Source organism: Panthera uncia, chromosome A2 (genome assembly GCF_023721935.1).
Source record: "Panthera uncia isolate 11264 chromosome A2, Puncia_PCG_1.0, whole genome shotgun sequence".
NCBI classification, from domain to species: domain Eukaryota; kingdom Metazoa; phylum Chordata; class Mammalia; order Carnivora; family Felidae; genus Panthera; species Panthera uncia.
In genome coordinates, this window is record NC_064816.1 from 91968258 (window position 1) to 91992640 (window position 24383).

At 39.4% G+C, this 24383-nt stretch overlaps 1 protein-coding gene across 1 annotated transcript in view; it reads right to left on the reverse strand.

Annotated features, from left to right (window-relative positions):
- Nucleotides 1–8783: 8783 nt before the first annotated feature.
- The window catches only part of CDK6 (cyclin dependent kinase 6), a 118958-nt gene continuing 103358 nt past the window's right edge, over nt 8784–24383 (reverse strand). Inside the window, exon 4 of the mRNA XM_049642274.1 lies at nt 8784–12977. Coding sequence (XP_049498231.1) covers nt 12864–12977 — 114 coding nt within the window. The 3' untranslated portion in view covers nt 8784–12863. The remainder of the gene's footprint in view (nt 12978–24383) is intronic.

Consider the following 24383-nt stretch of genomic DNA (forward strand, 5'->3'; position numbering starts at 1 on the left):
AAAGAATATCAGAGTTAGAATGAATCTTGGCAATTATCCACTGCTGTGTTTTAAAACTCTTGTCAATCTCAAGAGCCCAATATATAAAAAAGATGAAGTGAGGCTGCTCTGAATAAAACGGAGTGTGGGAGCAAGAAAGGACGGTAGTTCCTGAGCTAGGCAGAGGAGTTTGGACACCATGGCTATTGCGTCTTTTCGTGGCCTCTCCATTTTACAGATAAAGACACTGAACTCCAGGCTGATGGCTTGCCTTTAGTCACAGAGCTGGCAGGGCAGGGACAAAACAGGACTAAGTATCTGGTTCCTAAGAAAGAATAAGGCTCTGCATCACATTATTACTGTAGTTGTGGTGGACGACGTAAGTGTGCAGGAAGAAAGTGGCTGAGAAAAGTGCCATGAGACAGGTGCACACAGGGTGCTGAGGAGTCATGGAGGTGGGGGGAGTGCGGCAGGTCTCCTTCTGAAGAAGTAGCCTCTAGGTTTAGCTCTGGAAAATGAAAGGGGGCAGGTGGGCACCCAGGTCAAGAGAATCACATGGGTTCTAAGGAGGAAAATCATGATGTGTATTTTGGGGTCAAAAGGTAGGTTGCTTTCACTAACCTGTAAGTTACATCTTGGACAGGAATATGTGCTGAGGCCAGAATAAAGTTGGGGGCTTCTTTAGAAGGTCTTGAGAGCCAAAGATCCTACACCAGTTTTAACAGGTTTTTGTAAAGGGGTGACAATGGAAAGACCGATTTATCCTGAATCCATGAACAGGCAGGAGACAGGAAAGCAGACTGGCAGGTTAGTGCTTTAGGCTGACTGTCAAGGCCCAAACTGAGGTGACAGAAGTCATGATACAAAGAGGCAAGATCTGACTGACCCTGTGGAGACGGGAACCACAGGGCTTGGAAATATGAGAAGGATGAGGAGGATCCCAAAGTGACTTTGAGGACCCAGTTGGGTAACTGTGAGGATGTTGGTTCCATTAACAGGAAAAATGATGGCAAGAGGAATTGCTGGTGTGGGGGGTCTGGTGAAGGCAAGGTGTCTGTGAGATGGTTGGCAGACAGTCCATCAGGGAACAGGAACGTGGCTCTGGAGCCCATCTGCATCTTATCTAGACAGAAAGTCTTTGGGAACATCTAGGTTTGGAAGAGAAAGATGAAGAAGAGCCAGTAAAGAAGACAAAGGCAGAGGTACCTTGTAGTGTGCTCTTCACCAACAGCAAGGACAGGGAGGGTTTAATGGGACAAATGGTCATGGGATTCAGATGCTGAAGACACCAAGCAAGATGAGGATGGAGAGATGGTTCGTATCAACTCAGAAGGCAGCAGATGCATCGCTAGGAGGATTGTGCAGTCATATAAGCCTGGCTTCAGAGCATCTCCTCAGCATTTATTAGCTGTGGGATTCTGTACTACTTTATCTTCTCAGGCCTCAGTTTTCTTACCTGTAAAGTGGGGGACAACAGTATCCCGTGAAGTTACTCTGAGATGTTAAGAAATCATATATTTTAAGGCCCTTAGTATAGTGTTTAGCTCATAGCAAGTTCCTAATAAATATTATCTGTTATTTTTATCACTGGAAAGATTTAGGGAATGGCAAATGGTAAAGAGGTGGCGGCTGCATGTAGAGACTCTGTTCTTTTTAGAAGTTTGGCCATGAAAGGAAGGAGAAAGACTGAGGGCACAGAAAGGGGGAGTGAGGTCTTTTCTAGGATGGAGCCGTGAGAGCTAGTAGACAGGGAGACTCTGGAGCAGAAAATCAGAAGGGATGATGGATGGTGGGGAGAGTCCAGAAGCAGGGTAGGATCAAGAACATAAGTTGAAGGGCTTGTCTTATAAGGAAGAAGAATGCAACCTTCTTGCAAACGGGAGAGAAGGAGAGAGGGCGAGGATAAGGAGAGATATTTTGGGTTGAAAGAAGGGGCACAGAGGAGCTCACTTTGGATAGCCTCACTCATCTCAATGAAGTGGAGACATGGCTGAATGTTGGTTTGGGACTATGGGAACGGACTGGGTTTAAAGACTAGAGGGGTTCGGAGGGTAAGAAATTGTGCATGGAACCAGGTCTGAGACTATGGATCCAGAGGACAGGAGATGTGGCCACCAAAAGCTCAGATGGCAAGTGTTGGAAAGCTTGTGTGCTCTAGTTGCCCTTGATCCTGTCTGTAAGCCGGGCTTTATTTTACATGGTGGAACACTTGGATGATGACGCCTAAGGTGCAGTGCCCATGAGGAGTGAGCAAAGGACACAAGTACATCAGAAGGTCCTGAATGCTTCAGTACAGGCTGGGGGACAGGGAGAGAGGGTAAGCTGAGTGATGTGAGCGAAGTCAGTCAGGACCCTCAATCTGCTGTTTCCTTCTACATGCAAAACACTTCCATTGGTAACAGTTCTTACCTCAGCGTAGCTCTGAAAAAGCTACTATGCTTCAAGAAAGCTTTATGCTTAAAAAAAACCAAAACCAAATCACTGGTCCTGTATGTGACAGGTGATGTAATTAAGATGGGGGAGGGGGAGGAGGAGAGGATGGCAAAAAGGAGATGAGAGAATAATGGCAGAATATTGCCCTCAGGAGCAGATGCCCAAGAACATTCCAGTTCTATTCTGAGGGAAGAGAGCATTGACAGAAAATGCCCTGGAGAAGGAGACTGTGAGGAAATTTCAGCGAAGTGGGGCAACCTGTGGCTCAGAACAGGGATTCCAAGGGACAGAGTAGAAAGGATGAGTAGAAGTTGTGAGAGCCAGAGAAGGGGGGAGCAGCTGCTCAGAACAGGGATGAGACCAGGGACACATGGGTGGCTCAGTCGGTTAAGTATCCGACTCGATCTCAGCTCAGGTCATGGTCTCGCGGTTCATGAGTTCAAGCCCCATGTGGGGCTCTGCAATGACAGTGTGGACCCTGCTTGGGATTCTCTCTCTTTCCCTCTCTCTCTGCCCCTCCTGCTCTCTCTCTCTCTCTCTCAAAATAAATAAATAAACTTAAAAAATAAAAAAGAATAGGGATGAGACCATGGGGAGAAGTCACAGAGCAGTAATTGTCAGTAAAAGGGAAGCAATGACTCGGGCAGTTGGAGGGAAGGACAGGATGACAGAATGGCAGAAGAATACTATAAAGATAAAATCCAGTTTGCAGAGAAGACCACAGAACAGGCAGACCCAGGGTGCCAGACTCAAGTGGCTGTGGGTTGGGATGCCCAAGTGCCGCAGAGCTGTCCCGACAGGGAAAGGCCATGGCTTAAGGCAGCATCTCGATATGCATCGTGAAAACGAATGCATTTTTCAAATTCATGTTAAAGTAAAACACATATTAAGAATAAGAGAAATCAACACTGATTACATTAATGGTGCTCCTTTGTTATTAGAACTACCTTTTATGCATTATTCAACCAAGATCAGTTCTTTTCCTAAGTACCATTGTGGGTATTTCCTTACTCAAGAAAAGGCTTCTTTAAAGTTCTTCCCACTTGGTTGGTTGGTTCTTTAAAGAAAAATAAATACATAAATAAAAGGGCCTAGGAAAGCACCCAAGAAGAGAGAAGAAATCTCAAGGTCCAGCTAAGTGCCCTGGTTTCCACACACGTGTTCTGATCTAACCTGAGGTAATGGGTTTCCACTTACAGGCTACAGCTTGCCTTCTGGTGCCTTGTTATTCGGGTCAGCCCTTAATTAAGGACCACATTTTACTGATGTCACTAAGGAGAGAGCATTCAAATATGGGGAACCACCAACACAGTAACCAATGGGAAAACTGGCAAGGCACTCAGTGACATTTTAAAGACATCTGTTCACAGACCACTCAGCCACAAAAGACAGTTTCACTGTCTGTTTCTCAGCTACTGGGTATTTAATTCATAGAAATCAATGACGACAAGCCTAGAGAGGCCACCATACATGGGATAATATAACCATGAAGCCTTGTTTGTTTCCTTCCAACAGTGACTGTATTTATTATATTCTTCCTAATAGCATTTGGCATTTCTTAGCTAGGCATCAGTAGAGTTGGCAACTGAGAACTTCTAAGAATTACTATCTGCTTACCACAATCTCCATATTCAAAGAACTAGTTTTAGAATTAGTTTTTTTTTTTCGAACGTGCATTTTCTTTTTATGACTTTGCTATAACCTGGAAAACCCCATAACCTTCAAACCACAGACAATAGTTCTGATCAGGATCACAAGATAACCTGGATAGTTAGCAATTATGAATTTAATTTGCTATGACGTTAAAAATCAATCTATCTCATCCATCCATCCTATCCCATCTCGTCCCATCCTTCAGCCTGGCTAGCTGACCAAATTCCTAATACTGTTTTTTAGTATTAGAAGGTAACTCAATGTGGAGTACAGATGGACTACCCATAGACAAAGAGCTAAAGGAGGATAAAAAAAACTTCAACTCTCATCCATTTTGTAAAATGCTGCTGTAAGTCATTGGGGCAATTATTAAACCCAGATGATATTGATAGATAGTATTAAAACTCTCTGGCAACTCATTTTTTTTTTTTTTTTTATGAGAGAGAGAGAGCATGCATGTACAAGTGGGGATGGGCAAAGGGAGAGAATCTTAAGGGGGCTCCATGCGTGCTCAACGTGGAGCCCGACGCAGGGCTCGTTCTCAAGACCATGAGATCATGACCTGAGCCGAAAATCAAGTTGGTAACTTAAACAATTAAGCTACACAGGTGTCCCTCTCTGGCAACTCTTAATAATATCACAGAGAATTGGCCAACTTTTCTAAGACAGGAGAGACTGGAAATCAAAGGTATTAAATGCATGGTTTGCTTCTTGACCTTCTAAAATGTCATTGCTGCTACACTGTAATAATGCATAAAACATTCCAGATAAAAATATAACCTAATAGGTGAAGCAACAGCAAGGGCAGAAACATGACAGAGTGAAAAACAATCAAACGTTATACAGTCAGGCAGACTTGGGTTCAAATTTGGCTCTGCCATTTAAGAGCTGTGTGCCCATGGACAATTATTTACTCTCCTTGCAGGAGACTTTGGCCTGTCATCTGGAAACTGGATAATAGTCCTCAGAATGTGGGTTTAGTGAGATAATGTGTGTGAAGGGCCTGGCCCTGTGTCTGTCACATGACAGACAAATGTCACCTCCCTTTGTTTCTTATTTTTCTCCTTAGGTTTTATGGAGAATGGTGAGCCTTCCTAATACATAAATGATTATTCCTCAATAATTTTATTTAAACAACTAGGATGTGACCTCTAAGTAAGGTTAATCTTGACTTCTGGCCTTCCACTAAGAAATCTCTTTCCCTCTCTGGAAACACTCTTCTCATTATACCTATTCACAGAACCCTATGCTTCTTCATAGCATTTACCTGGCTCTGGCTAATTAACTAATCATGCACGCAATGCCTCTCTTCCCCACTAGAATTTAATTTATCTCTCTAGAAAAGGGTCTTGCATATAGTAGCCACGCAGTAAGTTACTTGTAGATTAAATGAAATGCTTGTTAAAAGGTTTCCAACATGTGACATAGACCACTGGTGACATGTGAGAGAGATGATTTTAGGGGTTGAACATGGACTAAGTTTCTCAATAATTTTAATGGTTATATATCTATTTGAGTGTGTACTAGACACATAAATAACTGGTTCATCAAATCTGTGATTTTATATATTTTTACTTAGGATGAGGCTAACAAAAGTAAATTGTCTAGAAAATATAAAAAAGAACCAACTAGGGGTGCCTAGGTGGCTCAGTTGGTTGAGTGTTTGACTCTTGATTTTGGCTCAGGACACAATCCCAGGGTCATGGGATTGAGCCCCACATTGGGCTCCATGCTGAGTGTGGAGCCTGCTTGAAATTCTCTCTCTCTCTCTCTCTCTCTCTCTCTCTCTCCCCCCCCCCAACTTCTGGCCCTCTCCCCTGCATGTGTGCGTGCTCTCTCTCTCTCAAAATAAAATTAAAAATTAAAAAAAAAAGAGAACCAATCAGAGCTGAAGAATACAATAACTGAAATGAAAAATACACTAGAGGGAATCAATAGCAGGTTAGAGGTTCCCAGAAGAACGGGATCAGTGATCTGGAAGACAATGTAAGTAGAAATCACCCAACTGAAATAGGAAAAAGGAAAAAAGAATGAAAAAAAAATTGAGGATAGTTTAAGAGACCTCTGGGACACTAATATTTGATATTTTGTGGATCCTAGAAGGAGAAGAGAGACAGAAAGGTACAGAAAACCTATTTGAAAAAAAAATGGCTAAAAACTTCCCTAACCCGGTGAAAGAAAAGACATCCAAGTCCAGGAATCATATGGAATCCCAAATAAGATAAACTTAAAGAGATCCACACCAAGACACATTATAATTAAAGTGTCAACAGTTGAAGATAGAGACTCTTAAAAGCAGCAACAGAGAAACCACTAGTTACAAACATGGGAACCCCCATAAGGCTATCATCTGATTTTTCAGCAGAAACTTTACAGGCCAGAAGGGACTGGCAGGATATATTCAAAGCGTTGAAAGGGAAAAATTTATAACCAGGAATACTCTACCTATCATGGTAATTATTCAGAATAGGAGAGATAGAGAGTTTTGCAGACAAGCAAAAGCTAAAGGAGTTTATCAGCACCAAACTAACCTTACAAGAAATCTTCAAGAGATTTCTTTAAATGGAAAAGAGGGGTGACTGGGTGGCTCAGTAGGTTGAGCATCCTACTCTTGATTTCATCTCAGGTCAGGATCCCAGGGTTGTGGGATTCAGCCCTGCAGTGGACGGCTCTGCACTGAGTGTGGAGCCTGCTTAAGATTTTCTCTTTCTCTCTGCCTCTCGCCCCTGCTTGCACACTCTCTATAAAATAAAAAAAAAAGGGGGTGGGGCACCTGGGTGGCTCAGTTGGTTAAGTGGCCAACTCTTGATTTCGGCAGAGATTATGATCTCACAGTTTGTGAGATCAAGCCCCACCTCAGGCTTTGTGTTGACTGTGCAGAGCCCAGATGGGATTCTCTCTCTTTCTCTGCCCCTCCCATTTGCATGAGCACATCTGCGTGCACTCCCTCTCTCAAAAATAAACTTAAAAAAATTTTTTTCTTAAATGGAGAAGAAAATGCCATAACTAGAAAGGAGAAAATTATGAAAGAAAAAAAAATCTCACCGGTAAAGGTAAATTTATAGTAAAGGTAGTAGATTATCTACCAAATAGCTAGTATGAAGGTTAAAAGGCGAAAATAGTAAAATCATCTAGACCTATGATAATCAGTCAAGGAATACACAAAATAGTATATAATAGTGTCAAAAACATAAAACATGGATGGAAGGGAGTTAAAATGTAGTGGTTTTAGCATGTGTGTGAAAATAGGAAACAATCCACCTAAAATAGACTGCTATATGTATATATAGAATATTATATATGAACCTCATGGTAACCACAAACCAAATACCTCTGACAGACATGCAAAAATAAAGAGAAAGAAATACAAAACATAACACTGAGGAGAGTCACCAAGTCACAAGGGAAGAGAAAAAAATTAGAAGGAACAGAGAACTATAAAAAGAACCTGAAAACAATCAATAAAATGGCAATAATTACCTATCCATCAATAAATACTCTAAAAGTAAATGGACTAAATGCTCCAATAGAAAGGCAGAGTGGCTGAATGGATTAAAAAAAACAAGACCTATTTATATGTCGACTATAAGAGACTCATTTCAGATCTAAAGACACACAGACTGAAAATGAAGGGATGGAAAAAAATATCCCAGGCAAATTGGAATGAAAAGAAAGCTAAAGTAGCAATATTCGTATCAGAAAAAAACAGGCTTTAAAACAAAGACTGTAACAAGAGACAAAGAAAAACATTATATAATCATAAAGGGATCAGTCCAATAAGAAGATATAACACATATATGTACACACCCAACATGGGGCACCTAAACATATAAAGCAAATATTAGCAAATATAAAGGGAGAAACTGACAGTTACACAGTAATAGCAGGGGACTACTTTAACACTCCACTTTATACCAATGGATAGATCATTTAGACAGAAAATCAATAAGGAAACATTAGCCTAAATGACATCTTACAGCAGATGAACTGAACAGATATTTACAGAACATAACATCCAAAAGCAACAGAATTTACATTCTTTTCAAGTGTACACGGAACATTATCCAGGAAAGATCACATGTTAAGACATAAAACAAGTCTTAATAAATTTAAGGATTAAAATCATATATGGCGTCTTTCAAAGCACGATGGTATGAAACTAAAAATCAATTACAAGAAAACTAGAAAAACCACAAACATATGGAGACTAAACAACATGCTACTAAACAACCTAAGGGTCAATGAAAAAATCAAAGAGGAAATCAAATGAAATATAAAGACAACAGTCCAAAATCTATGAGACACAGCAAAAGCAGTTCCAAGACCGAATTTTACAGTGATACAGGTCTACCTCAAGAAACAGGAAAAATCTCAAATAAGCAATTTAACTTTATACCTAAAGGAATAGTAGAACAAACCTAAAGTTAGTAGAAGAAAGATAATAATAAAGAGAGGAGAAATGAATGCAATATAGGCAAATCTTGGAGATACCGTGGCTTTAGTTCCGGACCACCATAATAAAATATTAGTAAAGTGAACCAAATGAATTTTTTGGTTTCCCAGTGCATAAAAAAGTTATGTTTAACATTACCCTCTTGTCTATTAAGTATGCAATAGCATTATGTCTAAAAACACAATGTATATACATTAATTAAAAATACTTTATTGCTAATAAATGTTAATCATCATCTAAGTTTTCAGTGAGTCCTAATCACAGATCATCATAACAAATATGATAATAATTAAAATGCTTGAAATATTACAAGAATTACCAAAATGTAACACAGAGACAGGAAGTAAGCAAATGCTGTTGGAAAAATGGTGCTGACAGACTTGTTTGGGGCAGGACACAAACCTTAATTTGTTAAAAAAAAAAAAAAAAGCATCTGCAAAGCACAATAAAATGAGGTATGCCTGGAGTTAATAATACATAACAACTTCGTATGGTGACAGATAGGATCTAGATTTAATGTGGCGATTGATCTGTAATGTATACGAATGTTGAATCACTATGTTGTACACCTGAAACTAACATAATATTGTATGTCAATTATACTCCAATAAAAAAAAAAAGGTAAATTGTTTAGGTTAAAAAATTAAGTAAGTATAGTTGTCCCGAGGATATGGCAAAAATCATGAAAGTGTTAAAAAAGATGACAAAATTTGGGAAATACTGCCATAATAACAAGTAGGAACCCAGAGTGGACACATGCCAGGATTCTCTGATTTAGAGTTAGCCTAAGGTAATGAGGGAGTCTGCTTTCAGAATCTATGGCTTGTAAATTCTCAGCTGGACACTGCAATAGGTGTGTCAAGATGGACTCAGGAATCAAGACAGAATCAGGACCAGCTGGGGACTGGACCACAGAACTCATCTGACATAAGTAAGAAGCCGGCACAATCAGATTATCTTGGTATTATCATAGGAAATACCAAACAAGAACAGAGTAGGAACAAAGGTCAGATCCTACGGCCATATTCAAGGTCAAAGCCAAAGCAGGAACTACTTAGGAGACAGGGCAGCCACCCTGTGAATGGTGTGTACTAAGCCTGGATTCATTCTCCTTCGTCCACATGGGCCTGGATTCTGATATTGCTTCCTCCTTCAGGCAATTAATTCTCAATTTACTACCTCTATGCAAGGCTCCAAGAGACAGAGTACTTTCTTTTGTGCACATCTAAAAAGGCAACGGGTCTCTACTCATCATCTCACTTTCCTAGTAAACTGAAGCAGACTGTTGCTGCCATCATGAAAGCAGTGTTTCCCTAAGCCTCCAACATTGAGTCCCCCTTCCCAGACTTCATGCTGGGGTGAAGAGACGGGTATCCCTGTCATGTTGGATTGGAAGAGAGAATGAGTTTTTCCGTAGAAAAAAAATGTTATAAATGGAAAATAGGTTTTGATGAATTAGTAGAAATAATGTTTCATATATATCCCAGGTTATATAGGATTCTGCAAGCTAGACTGGGAACCAGATTAGCAATTATGTCACCACTTCAGTGGGAAAGTGCTTTAATGCTATAAAATGAAAATTCAGGTTACAACTGTTGCATAGGTAGCAACTAGCTTAGAAATACAGCAAATTCCTTACTAGTGAATGCTTAACACTACATATCTTAAATTTTATCTTTCTTTTAACATCTTTCAGAAAAATAATGGTTTTATCATCAATAGTGGCTGGTATTCAAGTCTTGTACTATTGAAAAAAAACCGATCAGGGGTGCCTAGCCGGCTCAGTTGGTTAAGCGTCCAACTCGTTTTTTGTTTTTGTTTTGTTTTGTTTTTAAATCTTTATTCACTTTTGAGAGAGAGACAGAGTGTGAGTGGGGGAGGAACAGAGAGAGAGGGAGACACAGAATCCAAAGCAGGCTGCAGGCTCTGAGCTGTCAGCACAGACCCCGGCACAGGGCTTGACTCAAGAACGGAGAAATCATGACCTGAGCCAAAGTCGGACGCTTAACCACCTGAGCCACCCAGGTGCCCCTAAGCATCCAACTCTTGATCTCAGGTCAAGTCTTGATCTCAGGGTTGTGAGTTCAAGTCCAATACTGGGCTCCACACTGGGCATGAAGCCTACTTAAAAACAAACAGTCCCCCCCAAAACAAAACCCCCAAAACTGATCACTCTCCCCCTTATTACAAAAGCAGGATCAATCTTTATATCTGAGGACAATTCCGGACATATCAATGTAATTTTAACAGACATTTCTCTAATCAGCTCTTAGGTGAACGAAGTTATTTATGGGATGAACTAGAATGCCTGCTTGTCTCCCACCTTGCCATACTGACAGTAAATTATTTCCTGTTCTGACCATAATGCTTTAACCCAATGTTTTCTACACTTGTCTGATGAAAAGAATTTTACATGAGGTACTTTTAAAAACAAGAATGCCTGGCCCCAGCCTAGTTATGAATCAGAATCTCTAAGGGAGAGGTCTGGAAATTGCACATCTACATTGCTCATCCCTGGTGATCTTGTCATCCAACCCCGTGGTCCTTACCCTGGAGGGTGAATTAGACTAGCCAGGAGGGCTGGTGAAAACACAAGTTGCTGAGCCCCAGCCCAAGAGCCTCTGATCCAGTGGGCTGGGGTAGGGATGGGGGGAGCTGGGAATTTGCATTTCTACCAAGGTCCTTAGTGATGCTGATGCCTTAGGTCCAAGGACTACACTTCCAAACCACTTATTTAGCTTGTTTGGTAAACATTGCAGCTGAATTCAATATTACTTATTTTCTTCCTTCCTTGGTAGAAAAACTACATTGGATTAAAACTCACAAGACTTCATTTGGAATAATACCCTTGCTACTTTTTAGCTGCTTGATGTTAGACAAATGAATTTATCACTGCATCTCAATTATCTTTTTTTAAATTAATTAGTTTATTTATTTATTTAGAGAGCATGTGCTCAGGAGAGGGCCAGAGAGAGAGAATCCCAAGCAGGCTTTGGGCTGTCAGGGCAGGCTCTGGGCTGTCAGGGTAAAGCCCAAGGTGAGGCTCGATCTCACGAACAAAGAGATCATGACCTGAGCCAAAATCAAGAGTCAGCCGCTTAACGCACTGAGCCACCCAGGTGCCTCTCAGTTATCTTTGATAAGGAAGCATAAAAAGGTAACAGAAGGGAAGAAGTTTGGTCCTGTACTTGGCATACAGTAGGCCTGCATCAAACATCTATGTACTTTGATTTCTTTGGCATGATCCCTTCCTGTGAGCAATATACAAAAATGCTGAATTCTAAAAATAGGTCCCCAAATTTATTACATGCACTAAAACTTAATTTGGTTAAAACAGAAGAAGAGTCAAGCACTTCTCTTCCTTGTGAGCTATCATGTAGCCAACACTCTGAACATAACATGCGCAACGGGAATATACTCAGCTTCCCAACTCACGTTTCCCAGGGACATAGGGAAATGAAAATAGAAAACAAGGAGTCATTAGATTATGATTAGGTTCTCTGCTTAATTTTGATTTGCTGAATTTCGTGCCTGGGAATGGATTATTTTCCCGGCAGATCTTTGTTGTATTGTTTGGCTACTTGTTGTGACCTGAAAATCAAATGAATCATAGACTCTCAGAATCAGAGGGCTCTGGAGGTCATCTAGCCCATCCACCCACTCCAAGAATGCCACTGCAAACACTTCCAATGTGTGGTGGTCCAGTTTCTTCTTGAATACCCAGTGAGGATACACCACTTTCAGTGACCCCAATCGTCTCTTCAGGGGACTGCCTAACATTAGATTTTCCCACTTCTGTGCAAAAGTCTTTATTTCTGTAATTTCTGTATCTTTGGTCCTTGTCTTGCTCTCTGTGGTGCCTGGGTATGTCTAATCTCTCCTCCATCTGACAGCATTTTCAGTATTCTGAAGCAGTGCTGACATCTTCTTTGCCTATTCCTTTTCAATCTGAACATTCTGTTTAAGCAACTATTCTCACCATCAAAATTTCCATACATTTAACAGCCTTTGTCCTTCTCCTGTGTACAAAGTCCACCGTGAGGATATTTTTACGTCCTATCATCATCAACAAAAATAAGTCATAAGAACAGTGGCATGTTACTTTCCAAACAGAGTTTCTGAGAGCTGGAAGCTAGAGTCATACAAAAGTACACCATAAGGACTTACACCGTAAGTACACCATAGAGACAGCATCTCCAGGACAGGCTTTGACACGGTACCCGAGGCAGGTGGATCTGGACCTAGCATGAGCTTACTTGCAACAGAAATGCTTTGCTATCACTTAAATTACTGAAGACCAAAAAGCCTCTTTCTAAGGAAGGCAGAGTGAAACAAAAGGCATCTCTTACTTTCTACGAAACATTTCTGCAAATATGCAGCCAACACTCCAGAGGTCCACGGGGGTGGCGTAGCTGGACTGAAGCAAGACTTCTGGAGCTCTGTACCACAGCGTGACGACCTGCAACGGCAAACAGATCTGAGCGTTACTGAGGAAGATGGCTGGTTGCTTAAACTTCTCATCCTGGCTGGTTTAATGCCAAGATCCAGTTCAGAAAGAGCTCTTAGCCATCATCTGGGGACGCTGAGATAGAAGCAATAAACAACTAGGACTCATTACTGACAGGTCAGGAAATGACATCATCCCCACAACCTGGGTTCCCACCTCAGACTTGGGTGTTTCTTACTAGGATGGTAAAATAACTGAATTTCAGAAAGCAAAGCAAAGACTTAAAAAAACGCGAATCTTAAAATTGTTCTTTTTGTTAAGGGGCTTAAAAAAAATACATGGAAAATAAGTGTAGGCAATGATTCTAGCTCAATTCCTAGGTCAGTAGTATTGGGAAATCAGAAGATGAGTCCAGTGGTTGCTGGATGTTGACCTTGAAGTATAAAGAGCACCCAGGACAAGTCAAAACTACTCGTATCATGAGACTGTGCAAAATTAAAATAAACCCCCTTCAATGCCGCTCTTTTCAGAAAACAAATAAAAAACAACTTAAGACAGAATGTGTAACTGAATTGTTTATACTATATGTAAAAAAGCCATCCAAAGTACCGGATTCCCAAATAGGAAGAATCTCCTTTAATACAGAGTAGTGTACAGTAACAGGTGAAACAAACACAACTGTAACTACTTCTGCAAGGCTGGGAGGTAAGGAAACAGATGTATAGGCTTCAGCCTTATACTGTATATAAATACTGTATACAGTATATAGGGGTTCAAGTGCTTTTCTTTTGGGGAGAGCAGATATTCTATGGATGCCTGAAATAAAGTAATATTCTTTACCGTCAGATAAGGAATTCAAGACATAAATCTATTACATAAGCATTTTGTATTATTCAGATTCCTTTTATCCTTATTGTTTTGTTTAATTGTACTTTTGTTGACATCTATCTAAACTTCCTAAAATTCTCCTTTATGTACTTTGATGCTATAGTACTTGGTGCATGAAGAATGCAGTAGCAATTCTCCAAAACACGACAGCCATCTATTTCCTTCTTTCCTGTGGGCACGTGCTGCTCCTCCTATCAAGGGATGGAGTTAAATTCACCTTCCATTGAGGAGTTGGCCTCAGTGATCTGGTCAACTCAACTAACAGAATATATCCGAGGCTACCAAAACTAGGTCAGCAGAAGCCTGGTAGTCGGGGCCTTTTTGAATGCTTACCCTTGAGACACTTCCTCTGGAGCCCAGGTGCCACGCAGTGAGAAGCCCACAAAGATGTTCCACTGTAGAGCCCCAGCTGAGCTCTTGGCTGAAAGCCATGTGAGTGAGCCATCTTGGACATTCCAGTTGGACTGATCCCCCAGACAACTGTGGCCCACCCCTGCCAATGTCACAGTGAGCAAGCAGAACTGCCTAGCTGAGTCCAGTCAACTCACAGGATTAGAAGTGATAATAAAATGACTGTTGTTTTAAGTTTGGGGGGGGCGGATTATACAGCCATATCTTACTGGAACAAGATTCTTTTTTTTTTTTTTTTTTAACGTTTATTTATTTTTGAGACAGAGAGAGACAGAGCATGAATGGGGGAGGGTCAGAGAGAGAGGGAGACACAGAATCCGAAACAGGCTCCAGGCTCTGAGCCGTCAGCACAGAGCCCGACGCGGGGCTTGAACTCACGGACCGCGAGATCATGACCTGAGCCGAAGTCGGCGGCTTAACCGACTGAGCCACCCAGGCGCCCCTGGAACAAGATTCTTAATTGGTTCCTCCTCTTCCTCTCATTTAACAGGTTTTCCTTTGAATTCACACAAGAGGTCAAATTTTGTGTAAGGGATATCTGGTTGATATCTAATGGAGGGATGGTGGTGATGTAATAGAAATTAAAAAAAGGAAGCAGATGGGGTGCCTCGGTGGCTCAGTTGGTTAAGTGTCTGACTTTTGATTTTAGCTTAGGTCATGATCTCATAGTTAAGGAGATCAAGCCCCGCATTGAGGTCTGTGCTGATAGCGTGGAGCCTGCTTGGGATACTCTACCTCCCTCTCTCTCTCTTCTCCACTAATGTGTGTGCTTTCTCTGTCTCTCAAAATAAAATTAATAAACTTTAAAAAAAGGAAGCAAACAAACCTACAATACCATATAGTGTTACTCAGTTATCAGTGGCTCTGCTCTATCTTTCCAGCAGTATATCCCATAGTATCTCCATAATCCTTACAGGCTGGTCACATACTAGACCACATCACTGGGTTTCAACCCTGACTGTGCATCAGAAATCATCCATGGGGATTTAGAAAAACATAGATGTCTGGGCCTTATCACTGTCACTGAATTAGGTCTCCATGGTGGGGTCCTTGGAGTTCTTCTCTCTCTCTCTCTCTTTTTTTTTTAACAAAGTTCTTCAGGTAATACTGATCCTTGGCTAGGTCTGAGCACCACTCAATTATATAGACATTTCCTCCAGCTCCTGCCTCCATGCTTTAGTTGATATTGTTCTGGTCTGGGAAGCATTTCTTCTCTCCACATGTGGAAATTCTATTTATCTTACAAAGCCTGCCTCTGATGCCATCACCTCCCTGAACCCAGTGCCACCTGAAAATCACACCTTGTAACATAGTTCATAATACAGTTTGTTTCAGAGGGCATGGACCCGATTTTATCCATGGTTACATCTGTAAATACCCATCATAATACTGCTCGCATAACAACTGGGGTTTAACAAATACTTAATTAATGATTGAAGGCAATCATTGCTAGAAGATAATTGGGCAAAATTCAATCACCAGTCATTCCTGAGAAAGAAGGCACTTACTCCATTTGCTAAGAAGACCATCCAATTCTGGGCTCTAGTTTTTACTTGCATAAATTATTTCTGCTTTATCAATATTTCCCTGCTTCTCTGATACACTGCAAACAAAAGTGTGGGTGTAAATGGCCCATAAAGTTTCTTCCGCTAGTGGTTTATAAACCTAGTGTACACACCCACCTTCTCACTTCCATTTGAAATAAAGTCTAGCATCATATGGAATGAAAATTTTAATCTGAATATTGCATTATTTTAAGCTGTTCTAAAGAGGCTCTGATTTCTGACTGATTACCCATCCCCAAACTCTTTAGTAGGACTGTTTTCACTTGTAGTACTTTAATCAGTGTACCTATCATGATCATCAAATCAATGTGTAGACAGTTAAAATAACTATACTGATATGTTTAGAAAGTTCCTTTCTATTCCTTTTAAAAATTAGTTACCAGTCAAAATGGATAATGAATTTTTATGAAATATCTTTAAATGTCTATTAATAATGACCATGTGATCATTCTCCTTCATTCTATGAGTGGTATATTAATCACACTAATAGATATCCTAATATTGTACCATCCTTGCCTTTTTGGAGTAAATCACTCCCAATCATGATATATTATTCTTTTCATAGACCCTTACATTCTATCTGTTAATATTTATTTAGAATGTTAACTTATATTCATAAGTGAGACTGATCTACAGTTTTATTTTTTGGGTTAATTTTTCATGTTTTGATATTAGAAATGTGCAAGGTTTCTATCCTCTGTATTCTGGAATATTATAAGCAACATCAGAATGATCAGTCTCTTAAAAGGACTCACTCATAAAACCATCTGGGTCAGGATCTTTGTTAGCAGTTACGTATTTAACAATCTTTTGAATTTCTTAAGTCTGTTTAGATTTCAGTCTCTTTTTGAGTCAATTTTGGTAATGATAAAGGATTTCCCCATGAAAACCCTTAATCTGGATTTTAAAATGTATTGGCTTAAATCTGTACATAGTATTTCTTATAATTATTGTAATGTCATTTGTTTCCTCGGTTTTCTGAGAAAGAGAAAATCGAATTTTCTTTCTTAATGTTGTGTAATTTTGTTTTTTCTTCATATCAAGTTTTCCAGGAGCTTAAGTTGTATTATTTATTAAAAACTGACATAGAGCTTTATTTCCCTTTTGGGGGAATAACTGTTTTATTTTATACTTTATTGACTTCCACTTTTATCTTTATAAATTTCCCCATCCTAGTTTCTTTGTTTGCCTTTATTTGTCTATGTCGAAACTTGACTTATTTTCAATTCTAAATAATGATAGAAGATTTACTTATATATTTTTAAGTGGACTTTTCTCATTTTCGTTCTTTAAATAATATATAATTTAACTTTAATTTTCTCTTTAATCCAAGAATAAACTACTTTGAAGAATACATTATGTAGAAAAGTGTTTTAGGGGTGCCCGGGTGGCTCAGTTGGTTAAGTGTCCAACTCTTGGTTTTGGCTCAGATCATGATCTCAATTTCATGAGTTTGAGTCCGAGTAAGACTCTGTGCTGCCGGTGAGAAGCCTGCTTGGGATCCCTCCTCTCTCCTTCTATCTCTGCCCCTCACCTGCTTACTCTCTCTGTCTCTCTCAAAATAAATAAATAAACTCAAAAAAATGCTTTAAAATTTCCATATGGTCAAGTTATTTATTTCTTTTTAAAAAATGCTTATTTTTGAGAGAGAGTACACATGCTTGAGTGAGTGGGGGAGGGGCAGAGAGAGAGAAAGACAGAAGATCTGAAGCAGGGGCTGTCAGTGCAGAACCCACGGGGCTCGAACTCAAGAACCGCTGTGACCTCAGTTGAAGTCAGACTCTCAACCTACTGGGTGCCCCTATGGTTATTTTTTAATTGTTGGAATCTTAGGTTTACAAATCCATGGTCAGAGAATGTAACCTGTACAATTTCTACTTGAAAGAATTTATTATTGCTTTCTGAAGGACTATGTGCATACCTGGATTTTGTATCATAGGGTATCAGAAGAGCAATTCTCTTAAGTCTGAGGTTCTTTATTAATAAGACTTTGTCTCATACAGATCCTTATATTTTTCTATACTTTGTCAAACTCTGGAAGAGAATTGAGTTTTTGTTTTTTTTCCCCCGCAGAATCTCCTTGTATTTCTAAGGGATTCTGCCCTATACATATTGGCCTTATATTCTGGTAAATAAAATTTATGACAACAAAAATATTATTAGGATAATAATAATTTAGCTGATGGTAGACATAAGATATAAAATAAATACATAAATCTTAATAAGTCAGTTACAAAATATAATGTAAAAAGTATCCTATTCACAATAGTAACAAAAAAACACTGAAGAATTTAAAAAAAAGAAAAATCTATATAAATAAAATGATATACTATTGTTGAAGAACTTAAAAACTAAATAAATGATGAGACAGACCATGACTAGGATGGGGAAAAAGTCATACTATAAAAAAAAATTGTCCTTCCTATATTAACATGAAAGTTTAAGGCAATGCAATGATTTGTGGGAGGAATTTAACTTTGACAATACACGGCCTCTGGCAGAATAATGCTTAAAAAAGAGCTAAAACTAGTTTTGAGAAATAAGGGTGAGGAGAATTTGCAAATATATTCTAAGGTATGGAAATGAAAACAGTAGGTGCTAACAGGTTAAAAAAAAGAATGAAGTCCAGAAAGAGACTGATCTATTTATGGAGTTTAACACTCTTATTAGAGGTGCTGAATTTCATCTTAGTTAGAAAATATACTTCAACATTTGAAATCAAGACAACTGGCCATCCATTTGGAAGAAAGTAAGTTTGATCCCTACTTTACACCATGTATAAGGAGAAATGGTATATACATAGAACACCTAAAAAGTAGAGCTAGAAAAATGTATTAGAAGAAAACAGAAGAGAGGGGTGCCTGGGTGGCTCAGTTGGTTAAGCATCTGACTCTCGATCTCGGCTCAAGTTGTGATCTCGTGGTTTGTTGGAGTTTGAGCCCCGCATCAGGATCCACACTGTCAGTGCAGGGCCTGCTTGGGATTCTCTCTCACCCTCTCTCTGTCCCTCCCCTGCTTGCATATGTTCTCTCTCTCTCCGAGCAAATAAACATAAAAAAAAAGAAAAAAAAAAAAGAAATAAAACAGAAGAGGACCTTAGGATATGGAGGACTTTTTTAGCATGAAGAGAAATATAGAACCTTGAGATGAAGAGTCACATATCCAGCTATTTCAAGCTGAAATTCTCGTTGTCAAACAGTATAAAATAAAGGCAAAAGGCAAATAACAACCTGGATTAAAACATCTAAAACAAATTACATAAATAAACAATACAACAGAAAAATGGATAAAGAATATAAAAAGACAATTCACAAGAAGAAACATACTATCAAAGATTACTTAATTTCATTAAAAAAATAAGGAAGGAATAAAGAAAGCCATCACAATAAAGGGGTATTATTTTTGCCTGATTAGTGGAAATGAATTCCAGGTTGGCTGTGGTATGGGAAAACGGTTTCAAACTAAATTGGCACACCCTATTTAGAGGACAATCTGATAGTATTTATAAAAGGAATAGCGCCCATGTTGCTGAACCAGAGTTCTACCTGCAGGAGTTTATCCAAAATATTAGTCTAGTATACAAAGAGATATTCACAAGGATGTTTACCTCACAAAATGTCCAATAGGGGAATATTATTCAGTTATCACGACATCAAAAAAGATGAGCTAGTTTTCATTTCCACTCATTTGTGCTACCACAGATAGATGTCCATGATATACTGTTAAGTGAATAAGTAAGTTTTGGAAGAGTGTGAAATATATTGTAATAATTTTTGGTTTTTTTTTGGAGAGAGAGAGAGAGAGAGAGAAAGAGAGCAAGTGAAGAAGAGGGGCAGAGGGAGAGAGGGAAATCTCAAGCAGGTTCCACGCTTAGTGTGGAGCCTGACATGGGGCTCGATCTCATGACCTTGGGATCATGACCTGAGCCAAAATCAAGAGGTGATGCCCAACTGACTGACCACCCTCCCCCGGCTCTCCTTCTCATTTTTATTAACAGATTATATGTAGTAATACAATAATCATATACGTATATAGCATGTCTGCTAGGACTCTATACATGGACGCCAAGCCTTTTTTTTTTTTTAATTAAAAAAAATTTTAACTTTATTTTGAGAGAGAGAGAGAGAGTGCACGAGTTGGGGTGGGGGGCAGACAGCAAGAGGGAGAGAGAGAATCCCAAGCAGTGCAGAGCCTGATGCAGGACTCAAACTCACAAACCGTCAGATCATGACCTGAGCACAAATCCAGAGTTAGACACCTAACTGACTGAGCCACTCAGGTGCCCCTGAACAACAAGCTTTAAATGAACAGTTGCTATGAAAATATGGCAGTGCAGGAGATGGAATGCGGAAAGGAAAAAGGGGCTGGAGGATGATTTCAGAAGTACAAAGTCAGTTAGCTGCTGTTAGTAAGCACATTTGGTAGCTAAGAAAACTGAATTTCAGAGAGCCTAAGTCATTTGGCCAGAATCATGGAGCAGAGATGCTGAAGAGCTGGGACTCTCACCAGGACCATCTGCTTCCAACTCTGTGCTCCTTCCTCAATATCTAACACAGGAAACATCCATAAATCAACAGGCGAGCATATAGGTTGTAATTAAATAACCAAGAGGGAAAGATTTTAAATTCACTTTGAGATATTTCAATGTGAACTCTTAAAAGAGTTTTACAGATCTCAAAACCTCAGCTATCCTTTGGGGTTAAATGATTTCCTTAAAAATAAGGTTTAAGAAAAAGATTTCAAAATTCAGTTTTGAACAACAGTGCTCTGTATGGTATGACATCTATTTGTCAAATTCCTATTTAATAACTTCAATAAAAAAAGATTAAAAAATCTCTTTGGTATTTCTAAGATTTTTGGTTGGTCTATGTGTAAATCATTGTAAGAAAATGGGAGGAGTCAGAATTATTAATTAGGTATCTGCTTATACTCACTCTATCAGCATTTGTCTAAAGAGACATCTTTTCGGTTTAGTCTTTGTGGAATTCAACAGGCTTGGATTCCAAAAGAAAGTATTAATTGACTTTTCATTTCCAGTTAATTCTCTAAAAAAATAATAATAATAAACCCAACAATGCTCAAGGCCTTCATTTAAAAATAACAAATTACTACCTTTTGCAACAGATATAAATCTAATAGTTGTTCCCTAGTTTATGTAATATTATCTCACATATCAGCAGTGTCCCCAGTTTTAATTTGCTAATTTATCTGGAGAATATTCCATATTCTCTGATCCAGAGTCTCTCAGTTCTCACTTAGGTCACTGTTATCTAAAATATTTCAAATGATGATAATTTCTACTTCATGGGATTGAAAATATATAAATTCAGTTTTTTAGAATAGACTGTAACAATTTTTCCTGACAGTAAAATATACATTCTATTTGCTTTGGAATTATCACACTTCTGTACTTCTAAAGTTTTCTGATGGAAGACTGCCTAACTTAAAACCAGTTTGTCACATGCAAGCAGATTTATTAATTTTTACCTCAAAGCTTTTTAAGGAATGGACAAAACTGAAAAAACATGTTTCAAGATCTTAGGGCATGAAGTGAGGAATGTTCTCAACAATGTAATCAATTCTACCTGAGGCTTCATAATTCTAAATATTCTTAAACACAAAATATAATGGTGAGTTTAAACTTAAAAACATGTAGAGGGAATCAACGAATGCAATGTATAAAGATCAACACTTAGAAATCTATGACAAAGGTAGCCTCTAATGATAACAATGCAGTTGTCTATTAAGCAAAGACAACAATACGAACTATGGGACAGAGTTTGGTGGCTGGAGCCAGCTGGAACCAAAGCAAATGCGATGTTTATTATAATCATTACATGTATTAACAGCCTCTAGAGGTGCTGAATGGATTTGGCAACAGGAGGGGGAGCGGAAGACGGCAGGGTGGGAGAGGAGTTCAAGGATATTTACTCAAGTGGATGTATCTATTTAAACTGCTTTGATCTCTACCCACAATTTTTTTGAACAAGTTCAATAACAGTGTAAGATAAAGTAGAGCCCAAGCCAATTCGGACTCAAAATACATCAGAGTAAACCACTCTTCCTTAATATTCGATTTAACAGTCTTTTTTATTCATGATCCTTTCACCAAGATCCTGAAAAAACTTTGTAGATTATCTGAACCACCCTTATTGCATGGCTACATGCACGAAGAGCAGAAAAGCATGTCATGAACACTTTGCTGGTCATCTTCCTTCTGTCTCTCAGATGGTCTCTGCCCTGGGGGGCGGGGGTGGATCTGTACCTACCACATGCCCTCCAGCTTCTTCCTGGGCTTAGCCACTGGGAAGCCTAGGCAGGAGTTCAGGGAAAGGGAGAAACCTGAGGTGAGTCTTTAACACCCTGATTGCTTCTCATTAAGGTTGTCTAGAGCTGGCTGTGCAGCCATTACAAAGTCTCTCTCCATCCTGGGCTCTACCCATTCCGGGAACTGCTCGCCCTCTTCCCGTCAAGCTTGGGAATGGTAACAGCTTGGCTGCAACTGAGATCAAAGTTCCGGCACCATCCACTGCACTTCCTCTAAACCACCTTTGTAGATCTGGTCTCTGTAAACAAACCTTTCTTGAATTATCTTATTGTGAGTGTGCCATCTATTTCCCGGTGGGACCTTGACTAACACATTGGATTTGCAGATGAAGAAACGAACATGGCTAGCAAATTCTTACCTAAGCTTCATTTTAATTTCTGTCAACAAGGGCATTTAGACTAAAATCATCTGTAAGATGACTTCTGTTCGGATTCTAAGAGTTCCTAAATGATGCGGCAATGTTCATGAAGCTTTAAAAAATGTAGATACTGTACAGACCCAAGAATTCTTTGGACTTCCTTGCCTGTACTTTGGTTTAGTAATTACTTATGGAGGGTATCAGTATGGTGATATTCTCCTTCTGGGGTCCACTTCAACATCACATCTCAAATGTAAACTTAGATAAGGATTTCTGAGGAATATGGATACGATCCTTGGAAGAACTCAATCCTTATAGTGCCAAAACGAAGGCTTTCTAAACCATGCTCTAAGCTGTTTATTGGCTTCAAACCAATATAAAACTCTCTAGCATGTATGGTTTTTTCCTTTCACAAAACTACTATGGTTTTGCAAAGCAAAAATCAAAATTAGTGGCAATTTCACTGACTTTTCATAAAGGGTCTCAAAATTCAGTTCTTTAAAGTTACACATTTAAATAAAGAATATCATATTCAGGGATGCCTGTGTGGCTCAGTTGGTTAAGTGTCCGACTCTTGATTTTGGCTCAGATCATGATCTCATAGTTTTGGGATTGAGCCCTACATCGGGCTCCGCGCTGGCAGCATAGAGCCTGCTTGCGATTCTCTCTCTCCCTCTCTGCCCCTATTCTGCTCATGTTCTCTCTCTCAAAGTAAATAAATACACTTAAAAAAAATAGAATAGCATAATCAGAATTCTAATTCTGCCAAGCCAGTTAAATGGAAGCTATTAAGAATTAAATACCAATCCTGGACTTCAAGCTACATTACAGAGCTGTAATCATCAAGACAGTATGGTACTGGCACAAGAACAGACACGCGGTTCAATGGAACAGAATAGAGAACCCAGAAATGGACCCACAAACCTACGGCCAACTAATCTTTGACAAAGCAGGAAAGAATATCCAATGGAATAAAGACAGTCTCTTCAGCAAATGGTGCTGGGAAAACCAGATGGCGACATGCAGAAAAATAAGCCTGGACCGCTTTCTCACACCCTACACAAAAAACCCCTCAAAATGGATGAAAGACCAAAACGTAAGACAGGAAGCCACCAAAATCCTCGAGGAGAAAACAGGCAAAAACCTCTTTGACCTTGGCTGCAACAACTTCTTACTCAACATGTCTCCAGAGGCAAGGGAAACAAAAGCAAAAATGAACTATTGGGACCTCATCAAAACAAAAAGCTTCTGTACAGTGAAGGAAACAATCAGCAAAACTAAAGGGCAACCGACAGGATGGGAGAAGATATTTGCAAATGACATATCAGATAAAGGGTTAGTATCCAAAATCTATATAGAACTTACCAAACTCAACACCCAAAAAACAAAGAATCCAGTGAAGAAACCGGCAAAAGACATGCAGAGACACTTCTCCAAAGAAGATATCCAGATGGCCAACCGACACAGGAAAAAATGTTCAACATCACTCATCATCCAGGAAATACAAATCAAAACCACAATGAGATACCACCCCTCACCTGTCAGAATGGCTAACATGAACAACTCAGGCAACAACAGATGTTGACGAGGAAGCAGAGAAAGAAGATCTCTTTTGTACTGCTGGTGGGAATGCAAACTGGTGCAGCCACTCTGGAAAACAGTATGGAGGTTTCTTGGAAAATTAAAAGCAGAACTACCCTACAACCCAGGAATTGCACTACTAGGTATTTATCCAAGGGATACAGGGATGCTGTTTCGAAGGGACACATGCATGTGTCCGAATGTTTATAGCAGCACTATCAACAATAGGCAAAGTATGGAAAGAGCCCCAATGTCCACTGATGGATGAATGGATAAAGAAGATGTGA